Here is a 12,225-nt window from a genome sequence, read left to right as displayed (position 1 = left end):
CCATCTGTCTTTGTAAATCATGGACCATAACAGTAAGCATAGGATTCATTACCCTGAGGACTTTATTCTCATATATCATTCATGTTCAGTATCTTGGTAAGATTAAATGTAGGTTGCAAAGCAAAAGCATTCAACCCATGTATTCACCAGACTGCCAAAAATAAGCCAGTTCACAAATGAATAAACAACCAAATGGAGCCCATTATGTCTGCCAACTACCACTTCCATCTCAAGAGTATCGGTCTTCCTTTTAAGAGATGTGCTAAAAATAGCAGCAAGAGGGATTATGAATCTGATAAGTGCAGGTTAAAAATCATCAAGATTCCTCTGAAGTTGGCAACAGTAAGCTCTCCAGAAATTCTAAAGCAGGAGATGACCTAGAAAAATAATTCTCACTTGTGTGAGGAAAACATTTTTTTTTTGAGAGTAGATTTATGAACAGTACAGATGGTTTGGGGCAGCAGGCTGATTCTGTGATTAAAAACCTGCCAGAAATAGTCCACAATGTGGAATTTCATCAGTGATATCTTATCTCCCGCTATAATTGTTTCCTGTTGAATTTCCTTCAACCCACCTCTACAGGTGACAGCCTTAGTTATCATTTATGCAGTGTGAATATACTTCTGGACTCTTAAGTTAATAACTGGATTCTAATTGTAGCTCCAATGCTAACTAGTTAAGTAACCTTGAGAAAACCACTTTATTTCTTTTGTGCTTTTTTGTTTCTTCATCTGTGAAAGGAGTATGTGGAGATGGAGTAGGGAAACTGTCTTTTTTTTATATATATAATCACTACAGAAACCTTTTATCCTGTGGTCCCTTGCCGTTCCTGAGGGATATGGCCCCAATGATTTGCAGACACTCAACATTTATAAATACCTAGTGAAATATCGAGTTTTTCTCACTAGATGCAGGCAGATTTACCTGACCCCTTCCTAGCCTTAGTGATTCTGAAATACAAGGTGAAAACTATTTACAAAATCATTAAAACAAATGCTGTGGCTAAAATAAAGTCTGGATGGCATTGTGTTACATCATTACTGTGGTCACACTGACAGTTCATTTCCTTTACTCTGGGTGAAACACAGGTGTAGCTATTTTTTTTTTTAATCATTTCTTGAGGGCTCCTGGATAGGTGACTTTTTTATTTGTTGTTTGTTTTTTTATTGGAGTATAGTGAATTACAAAGTGTGACTTTGAATAGATAACAGCAGGGATTTGTACAGTGTGGGTGTCTTTGGCCACTAAGCTTTGTAGTATACACTGGACAGTGCCTGCAGTTACAGATCCCAGAATGGACCTATGTGCTGATTCTGCAGGATGTTGAAATAATATGTACCAAGTCTGACTGTTATGAGGCTCTATTAGATGACATGTTTTCAAAGATTCAGTCTCCCAAACCATAGTTCTTAAGTAATAATTCCTTTTCCCAGTTGTATTAATATTTGGCAAAGACATATATCATTGCTGCCTGGGAGTTTCGTGTCAGTGGACAATAATCACTGTTTCCATGATGACATGACAGTGTTCCCAGCAAAAGCAAAGAAAGCCAACATCCTTTCCTTTTAGATTAAGCCACCTGATTGTGGACTTCTCTAGGTTAGGTAAGAAGACAATAGGTTTAGGAGTTTTTCAAGGTCCCTTCCATGTACCATTTTTTGATCTGGGATGCAGGAAGAGGCCCTTTCTCTCTGGCCAGAACTGCAGGATCAATACCCATTAAGCTGCCTGGGGCTAGTGGCCTGGTTTAGCAATGGGACCATCTCAGCCCATCTTCCTTCCGCATATCTCATCTCTACTTCAGCATCCGCCTGCACCGGGGTGAGAAATGAGACGTTATAGGGTCAGCAGGCATTTGTGGAGGCCTTGACATGTGTCAAATACCAAGACACAGATTGGAGAGCAAAAATGAACATGACAGAGTACCTGCCCTTAGTTAACTGGCACAATATGAGGGGAGGCAGACATGAAAACAGGTAATTTTAACAGATTTACCGATACAGAAAACAAAGTAGTGGGTACCAATGGGGTACCAGAGGGCTTCCCTGGTGGCTCAGTGGTAAAGAATCTGCCTGCCAATGGAGGAAACATGGGTTTGATCTCTGGGTTGGGAAGATCCCCTGGAGGAGGAAATGGCAACCCACCCCAGTATTCTTGCCTGGGAAATCCCATGGATGGAGGTGCCTGGCAGGCTACAGTCCATGGGGTCGCAAAGAGTCAGACACGACTGAGTGACTGAACATGAGCTCAGTGGGTACCAGAGGGTAGGTGGGAGGGAGGAGGGGCAAGATAGGGGTGGGGATTAAGAGATACAAACTACTATGTATAAAATCGCAGCAACAATATGTTGTATGTTGTTTAGTTGCTAAGTTGTGTCTTACTCTTTGCGACCCCATGGACTGTCGCCTGCCAGGCTCCTCTGTCCATGGGATTCTGTAGGCAAGAATACCAGAGTGCGTTGCTATTCCCTTCTCCAGGGGATCTTTGCGACTCAGGGATCCAACCGGGTCTCTTGTGTTGCAGGCAGACTCTTTACCATCTGAGCCACCAGGAAAGCCCATATGTTGTATAGCACAGGGAATTACAGTTTTCTTGTAATAACTTTTAATGGAGTTTAGTCTGTAAAAATACTGAATCTCTATCCTGTACACCCGAAATGAATATAATATTATAAATCAACTATAATTCAATTTAAAAATAAGTTATTATATTTAAAAACAAGTAATTTTAATATGATAACTGTATAAGTGCTCAGATTTGTAGGAGTGATGGGAGCTCAGAGGAGGCATCTCTAGTCCTTCTCCAGGTTCCAGGAAGGCTTCCTGGAGGAGGTGATGCCTGAGATAAGTTGGCCAGACTAAGAAAGGTGGGAAGTTTATTCCAAGAAAAGTCAGAGGCATGGAGCCAACATGGTGAAGGAAGGGAACCATGGGGGTGGTTTGGTTTTACTGAAGTGAAAAGCTCCACAGAGGGAGAGGGGGAGGAGTAGCCAGGGGACAGAGTAGGAGCTGGGTGGCCAAGGGCTCTCTGTCTCACCTAGACAGGAGCTTCACCTGGATTCTGGAGGGGGAGAGCTAAGAACCACAAATTACACTGCAGAGTTGGTCCACCTTGAAGCAGAGGGAGCTGACCTATATGTCTGTTAGTCATTGGCCAAAATTGCTTAAGGGTGGGGGTGCATTGCATAGCCTCCCATTTGGCTGAGGGCTTATCCCCCGAGAAGAGGAAAGCTGTGAGTTTTGTCAGCAGCCAACTCACAGCAGCTGGGAGATGGGGCACCTGCTGGTAAAGAAAAGGGATCTGACAGAGCGCCAGGGGCTTCTGGTTCACCTTCAGTACCCGGGTTAGATGGTGTCATATTCTTCATGGGTCTTTCCTCCCTCCACATGTGGGTTAGGAGCCTTCCTCTGTGCTTCCGCAATGCCTTGCTTTTCCCTCACATGGCCTAATGAATGCCCCCTGTTAGGTTGTAAAGACTATGAAAGGAGGGGCTTTTAAAAATCTTAGCACCTCCTACTGTCCTGGTATATAATGGATACTTAATTAATATCTAAGCAGCCACCAAATCTGTGAGCTGTCTCTTTCATTAGCCTCTTTGTCATCTTTCTGCCGACACCATCAGCTCATAGCTCCCCTACTGCCCTTCTTCAGGTCTTGGTTGACTGCACAGTGGGGCATTTTGTCTATAACAGTAATCATCATTAAAAAGATAAACCAAAATATTCACAACAAAATACTCCCACTGGTTCCCTACTGCCCACAAATACAGTCCAAGGTGCCCAGTTGGACTTGTAAAATCATCCCAAATGTGAACGCAATCTACCCTTCCATTGTCCTGTTGCTTAGAACACTCTGCCCCACTGGTCTTCCTGTGACTTGTTTATTGTGGCTTAGAATCTTTGCCCTTGCTGATTTGATGCCTGGAATGCTCTCCCCCTCCCCTCCGGCCTGCAGTTTCCTATGTATCCTACACAGTTCTGGAGAAAGCCTGGCTTCTAGCAAAGCTTCCCTTGACAGTCTCCCTCAGGGAACTTTGACTTTTCTGATCCCTCTAGTATGATTTTCAGCGCCATTCATTTTATGTCCCAACATCATCGTAAACTGCATGTCTTGTTATGTATCTGTCACAAGTACATATTATTTTCTCTGTTTCTAGATAATGCCTTCCTGAAGGACAGGCATTGTGTTGAGTTTTCATTTATATCACCCAGGGCTGGAACTGGCTACATAATTTGGGGGACCCAGTACAAAATAAACACGCAGACCTCTTTTTGAAAAAGGATTAAGAAATTCAAGATGGCAACAACAGAGCCTTCAGTACAGGGTGGGGCCCTTCTGAAGGTCCTTTATGAGACCGTACAGGTCACCCGCCCGTGAAGCTGGCCCTGCCTAGGGCTGTGAATATAGCAGATCATCAATGAACACTTTCAAATGAATGGATACAGTGAATGAATGAATGCATAATTAAGTGAAATTCTTTTAAAAATCATTCTTTGTGGAAATGACACTTTCTTCCTAGAACTGAAGGAGGATAGTACTATAGGTGACCATTGTCGGTGATTCTCTGGAAAGCACTGGCTGAGGAGAGCCTGTTGTTAGGTGTTCATCATAGACAGTGTTAAAGAATACCTTTTTTTTTTTTCCTTTTTTGCCACATGGTGAGGCATGTGGGATGTTGGTTCCCCAACCAAGGATCGAACCCATGCCCCCTGCATTGGAAGCGTGGAGTCTTAATCACTGGTCTGCCGGGGAAGTCCCCAGAGATACATATTTAAAAGAGAATAAAATCATCACTCTCAGACAAATATAAAATAAGCATGTCAACAATTTTATTTAACTCATAAATTAATAAGGGAACCAGAAAAGTGTTATAACTGACTCAAAGGAATCTCCAAAGAGCAGACGTATCTCTAGGCCATGAAGAAGGCTGACATGAGTTTGCTTAATAGATGCAAAAACTAGCTGCTTCCACAAAGACTGAGGGAAGTCAACGCAACATCTATTGGACAGAATGTGAAGTTTCTAGAGACAGGGATTATTTACATTATTGTCAGTTTTCTACAAGGTAATTTCTGTCTCTACACAGTTGTAAAATAGGCCAGTCACAGACAAAGGCAGAGATAACCCTGATGGATGAGCTAGTCCAAATAAATTCCAGTCTGTCCCACTTTCTGTAGAAGGTAGGCGAGGCAGGAGAGAGTTATCTTGGGCTACTAATCTCTCCGAATATGAGCACCTGGAACGTGGAGGAAACGGTTTCTATTAATAGCTATCACTTCTCTTGTTTCCCTTCCTGCCTGTATAATGGAGATTGCCTTGGTTGAGCTGTGTTGAAGGAACGATCTTTCTTTGGAACAGTCAAGATGGCAGGGCCTCACTTCACAGCTAAAGCCAGAGTCTTGGCCAAGTCACTTGGAATCATTGTTGTTTTTGGAAGGACTCCCAGTTGGTCTCTTAAGAAAAGGTGTATAGTTTTAAATACTTTTAACATGACAAATTCTGAATGTCCATGGGGGGATGGGCAAACTGTATAAACATTTAGCTTTTCCAAAATAACAAGATATGCATAATGCTTACCAGGGTATTTGTCATTAAATATTAACCCATTTGCAAATTATGGATTTTATCTGACTAGGTGCCTGTTGCTGTTTCTTTTGGTACTGATAATCACCATACAATTCAAACAATTTAAATCTCACAGGTACAATAAGACTCCCTTGGAGAAGATTCTATAGCCTTGCTACTCAAAATATGGTCCCTGGAAGGGTCATTGTTAGAAATGTAGTACCCCTGGCCCCACCTTAGACCTACTTGATTAGAATGGATATTTTACCAATACCCTGATGATGTGTGGGCCTCTTCCAGTTTGAGAAGTTCTACTCTATAGTATTAAGCCTTGAAAATCACCTCTAATATCTGTGATGTTTTTACAGGAATTGCCTATCTGTTTGCCAAAGCTTATCTGGTTTCCAAGAAACCACAGTACCTGGACACATGTATCCGGTGTGGGGAACTCACGTGGCAGAAGGGCTTGCTAAAGAAGGGCCCAGGGATCTGCCACGGGGTGGCTGGCAGTGCCTATGTCTTCCTGCTGCTCTACCGCCTCACCGGAAACTCTAAGTACATCTACCGAGCCCAAAGGTCAGCCTTTCTTTGCATGATTTTTTGTTTTTCCAAATGTTAACCCAGTTAATGTTCAGAACAAGTAATAGTCACATAGTTTTAAAAGTGTAAACACAAATACTTGCGTGGTGCATTTTAGCAATTTAATTCACTTCCCAGGAGACAGTTACCAATATCTTAGTTACCTTCTCAGAGCTATACATGTCTGTGTGTGTGTATATATATATGAGCAGATAAGTGTATATGTAAAATTTTGTCCCTCTTTTTTGATACAGATGGTAGCACTTTGCTATCATAGTGATCACCCTCAATCAGTAAATAAAGGACTTTTCATCTTTGTTGTTGTGTAGTATTACATCTTATGAATGAGCCATATGGAGGGCAGTTTGGATTCTTTCCAGTGTTTTGCATTGTGTGTGTGTGTGTGTGTGTGTGTGTGTGTGTATATATATGTATATATATATATATCCCATGATGTTCACCTATGGGTGTGAAAGTGTGTTAGTCAGTTGCTCAGTCGTGTCTGACTCTTTGCAGCCCCATGGACTGCAGCCTTCCAGGCTCCTCTGTCTGTGGAAGAATCCTGGAGTGAGTTGCCATTCCCTTCTTCAGGGGATCTTCCCAACCCAGGGATCAAACCTGGGTCTCCTACATTGCAGGCAAATTCTTTACCATCCTAGCCACCATATCTGTAAGGTAAATCCCTAGAAGTGGAATTACTGGGCCAAGGGGTATGTCTATTTGTGATTTTTTTTTTATTGTGGTAAGAACACTTAATATGAACTCTATTCTCCTAGCATATTTTTTAATGTACCATATTGTTAGCTACAGGCACAGTATTATACAACAGATCTCTGAAACTTACTCAACTTCAATAACAGAAACTTTCTACCCATTGAGCAAAAACTCCCCATTTCCCCTCCTCCACCCCAACCCTTGGCAACCTTCATTCTATTCCCTGCTTCTATGAGTTTAACTGTTGTAGATTTCTCATGTGTTATCATGGAGTATTTGTCTTTTTGTGCCTGGCTTATTTCACTTAGCATAATGTCCTCATTTATCATTTAGAACAGTGCCTGACAGAGTATCTGCAGTGTATGTATTCAATGTTATCATCACTAAAAATTTGAGTTATATCATTCCAGACATTTCTCTATGCATAAATGTATGTTCTTATATCTATGTATATATATTTTAATAAAAACCTACAATATGTATGTGTAACTGTACTATACATACTGTTTGCAGTTTATACTTTTAAATAAACAATTGTTAAGGGACACCCTTTATTTCAGTTTGTGTAGATCTAGCTCATTGTTTTAATGACTGTATAGTTATTTATTATAATTGTACCATGATTAATTTAACCAATCTTTAAGTAATGGACACTTAGTGTATGTGCAGTCTTTACTAAAACAAACAAAATTGTCCCAAATATCCAATACATAGCTTTTGGTACACTTGTCAGAAAAATTTTAAAATTGAAGTCATTAAATCCAGAGGTATTTTTTAACTGTCTTTATCTTTTGCCCATTTTTTTTTTCTGTTATGATGCTTATTTTGAGTACTATAACTCTTTGTCAGTGTATGCTATAAATATTTTTCTACTTTGCCATTTTTCTTTCAGCTTAGTTCATAGTCTTTTGTCAGACCAAAATCTTTATGTATCTCTCCTGAAAAAGTTGTCAAATTTTTTAAATTTCTGGGTTTTGTGTTATACTTAAAGAAACCTTTCCCACTCTAAGATTAAAAAAATAATATTAGTTTACATGAAACGTTAGTACTTTGGGGCTTCCCTGGTGGCTCAGATGGTAAAGAAAGCTGCCTGCAATATAGGAGATCTGGGTGTAATTCCTGGGTTGGGAAGATCCCCTGGAGAAGGGAATGGCTACCCACTCCAGTATTCTTGCCTGGAGAATTCCATGGACAGAGAAGCCTGGCAGGCTACAGTCCATGGGGTTGCAAAGAGTTAGACATGACTGAGCTTTTAGTACTTTTATTATTTTATTTTAATTTTTATTTTATTTTTTTATTTTAATTTTTAAAATAAATTTATACCCCTTTGCCCATTTCTCCCACCAATTTAAAAGTTACTTTAACTTTTAAATCTTTGATTAGCTTAGAGCTTACTTTTTAAAATAGTGTCAGATGGGTGTCTATCTTCGTGGTTTTTTTTAAATCTTTTTTTGTGTGTTTTTCAATTAAAAAAAAACTAAACTTCCCTATAATGTCTGTTGACTCCAATAATTTGAAATTCCAAATTTATCACAGGCTGAATTTATATAAATGTATGGGTTTGTTTTAGGACTTTATTTCATTATTCATTCATTTCTAGTTTTTCTTAGCTGTACTCTCTCTTTTATTCTTCCAATTGTATTTTAGAATCAGTTTTTCAAAAGTTAAAAAAGCCTATGGACATTTGATTGGGATTTCAATGAATTTATATGTTGCTTAGTGACATTTTTAGAATATTGAGTTTTTCCATCTAAGAACATCATGTTTTCCCTTTATTTAAGTTTGTAAAAATGTCATTTGGTGAACTTTTGGTCTAATGAAAAAGGATTTGTATGTTTCTTGTTAATTTTATTACGATGTATTTTATGTTTCCAGATTTGTGAATGGAATCTTTTCCTCAATTATATTTTCAGGTCATTTACTGGCATTTATGAAAGCTTTAAAAAGTATACATATTATTGTAGTTAAAAGCATACATATTATCTAAGATGCCCTTCTCTCATATGAATCTACATTGTATCTTTCAAACATCTTAATTTTGATAAATATCAAGATGATATATCTGGCCACCTTAGTGAACTCCATTAATATTTCTATTAGATTTTCATTAGATTCCATTGGGTTTTCTAAGTAGGCACTCATATTATCTGCAAATAATTATAATTTTGTTACTCACTACTCAACCATATACTCTTTTTTTTTTTTTTAATTTCCTATTGCATGGGTCAGAACCTCCATAGCAACGTTCAATACTAAGGATAGTAAACATCTTTGCCTTCATGCTGATTTCATTAGGAATGAGTGTGTTTCACCACGATCTTTTAAATTTGCTTCTTATAATGTGTATCATATCAGATTATGACACTCTTGTTCAAAATAATCTGATGGCTTTCTACATGACTCAGTAAAAGACTAAGTCTCTTCACTAAACAAAAGGTCCTCCATAATCTTGCCTCCCATTATGTCTCTGATATCATGCCCTACTTGTCTTCCTTCTGGTTTCTTCCACCACAGTGATTCTGTTAAGATTCCAGGTACAATCTACCTCAAGGCCCTTCAAATTTTGGGTTTCTCCATACCTGTGATGTTCACTTCCTACATATATCTTCCAGCTCTCTCACTTCATTCGGACCATCATTCAAAAATCATTTTCTCAGAGAGGCCTTTTCAAGGCAATTTATCTAATATTCACTCTTAAACTGTAAACTACCCTTTATATTTGCATGTATGCACAGAAGGAAAAATACTAGCATATGAGTCTCCTATTTGTAGCTGCATTGTTTAGGAATTCTGTTAATGTATTTTGACTCATGACTCCCTAATCTGTTTAGGTTTGCAACCTGACCCTTTATTTTCCAAGTATAGGCTTTATTTCCCAAACATAGGCTTCCCTGGTGGCTTAGATGGTGAAGAATCCACCTGCAATGCGGGAGACCTGGGTTTGATCCCTGGGTTGGGAAGATCCCCTGGAGGAAGGAAAGGCTACCCACTTTGGTATTCTGGTCTGGAGAATCCAGAGGAGCCGGCAGGGTGCAGTCCCTGGGGTCACCAGGAGTTGGACACGACTGAGTGACTAAGTACAGCACATAGAGGAAAAAAGTCATTTGGGAGATTATTTAGGCTAATGTGACATCACCACTGGAATAAATTTCATCAGAGGTTGTCATGCTCTAGAAAGCCTATTAAAAAGGATCTGAACAACCCCTCTATTTTTCTGTCAGGCCAGTCCTAGATTACAGTTTTAGTTATAAAGCCTGGGATGGCAGAGTCCTTCAGACAAATTTCTCACAAGTAAAAACTGAAAATGTGCAGGTAATATCTGAATATTGTTTGGATATTGCGTTTAATTGTTTAGTGAACTGAAATTTCTACTTCATCATAACTCAAATGTGGCATGGCCCTAATTAGAGAAACTTCCTTTGGCAGTTCCTAAAACAGTAAATTCAAACAATATGTACCTTCCTGGAATAAACATTATTTGGTAATTTCCTATTACTCTCTTAATACAGAGTTAGAATTTATGGTTCCAGAAAGATATTTGACAACCTTTTCAGTTTCCTCTATGATTATTTAATTATTCAGGTTTTATACCTGTTTTTGAATTATTTTTGGTAATAGATCAAATGTAAAGAGTCTGCCTACAATGCAGGAGACCTGGGTTCGATCCCTGGGTTGGGAAGATACCCTGGAGAAGGGAGTGGCAACCCACTCCAGTATTCTTGCCTGGAGAATTCCATGGACAGAGGAGCCTGGCGGGCTATAGTCCATGGAGTTGGAAAGAGTTGGATATGACTGAGTGACTAACACACACAAACTCCTATAAAAGCATCTAGTTCATATGGATTTTTTTTTAATCTTTGATGTAAAGATCTGAAAGTACAGTTCCATGGTATTTAAAATTTCCCATGTCAGTGATTATATGCCCTTTCACTTTCCCCAGTGGTGGTTTAGTCTCTAAGTCCTGTCTGACTCTTGTGAACCCATGGACTGTAGCCTGCCTGGCTCCACTGTCCATGGGGATTCTCCAGGCAAGAATACTGGAGTGGGTTGCCCTTCCCTTCTCCAGGGGATCTTCCCAACCCAGGAATCCCAACCAGTGGTCTTCTTCATTGCAGGCAGATTCTTGACCAACTGAGCTACGAGGGAAGCCCTGTTTTTCCCCAGACGCACCAGCATTTTGTCTATGTGGTTTATCCTTTAAAGAAACTGGCTTTTGGTTTTATTAATTCTTTTTGTTTTTCTCTTTTGCTTCCTAATTAATTGTGTTCTGCCTTTATTTTTTTTTTTGCCTTTATTTTTTATTTTCCAGTGTTCATTCCCTTTACTTTGTTATTCTCTACAGTTTTTAAAAAGTGCTTAATTAGAATACCTTCCATCTTTATAACAACAACAACTCAGATCAATGACTTTTCCTCTGAGTTCCGTTTTAGTCATAATAAGTTTTGATATGTAATGTTATGTATCTGTAATTCTTTTTAGTTCCATAATTACCATTCTGACTTCTATTTTCACAGAATTTCTTAGAAAAATGAATTGGTTAGTTTGAATTTTGCACCATTGGGTATATTTTGGAAACAGTAATTTTTACTTTAATATGATAACATGCAGTATAGGTCAGAGTGCAGTGAAACTGCAACTCTCACACATTGCTGATGCTTTTGTAAATTGCTGTATATCATTTAGAAGTTATTTTGAAAAGCACAAAAATATTTATCATGTTATTTTTAGGTTAAAATATAGGATATTAAATATTATACAAAGTATGACTTCAGTAGTATAATAAATAAATCAAACCCTGGCAGGGAAAGGTCAGATGAGGAAGCAAAATTAACTGTGCATTTCTCTTAAAGTATGGTGGAATGGTTATCTATCTCACAAATATTCTGCTATACTATGTTTTTTGAAAAAATGCATATTTACCATGTATTGAATGCTTGCTCTTTGCCCAGAGCCCTAATATATGGTATCTTTAATCTTTACAGATAATCTTACGCAATTCTGCAACTTCATCATTTTAAAGTCAGATTAAGAAATTTGCTAAAGGTCATCTAACTTGAAATTATCAGAGTTAGGTATTGCAACCCCAAAGCCCTTCCTCTTTCTACGATACCAGGGCTTTGTGTGTGTGTGTGTCTGTGTGTGTGTGTTAGTCACTCAGTCATGTCTGACTCTTTGTGACCCCATGTACTGTAGCTTGCCAGGCTCCTCTGTCCATGGAATTCTCCAGGCAAGAGTACTAGAGTGAGTTGCCATTCCTTTCTCCAGGAGATCTTCCCAACCCAGGGTTCGAACCCAGGTCTCCCACATTGCAGGCAGATTCTTTACAATCTGAGCCACCAGGGAAGCCCCAGGACTTTGTAATCTAGG

At 39.0% G+C, this 12,225-nt stretch overlaps 1 protein-coding gene across 1 annotated transcript in view; it reads left to right on the top strand.

Moving 5' to 3' along the window:
- Nucleotides 1–12,225, top strand: part of LANCL3 (LanC like 3) — a 112,889-nt gene that overhangs the window by 89,477 nt on the left and 11,187 nt on the right. Inside the window, exon 4 of the mRNA XM_043895069.1 lies at nt 5,934–6,141. Coding sequence (XP_043751004.1) covers nt 5,934–6,141 — 208 coding nt within the window. The remainder of the gene's footprint in view (nt 1–5,933; nt 6,142–12,225) is intronic.

This window comes from Cervus elaphus, chromosome X (genome assembly GCF_910594005.1).
Source record: "Cervus elaphus chromosome X, mCerEla1.1, whole genome shotgun sequence".
Taxonomy (NCBI): Eukaryota; Metazoa; Chordata; class Mammalia; order Artiodactyla; family Cervidae; genus Cervus; species Cervus elaphus.
Note: the sequence above shows the minus strand (reverse complement) of the source record. Positions and strands in the feature narration are given on the sequence as shown.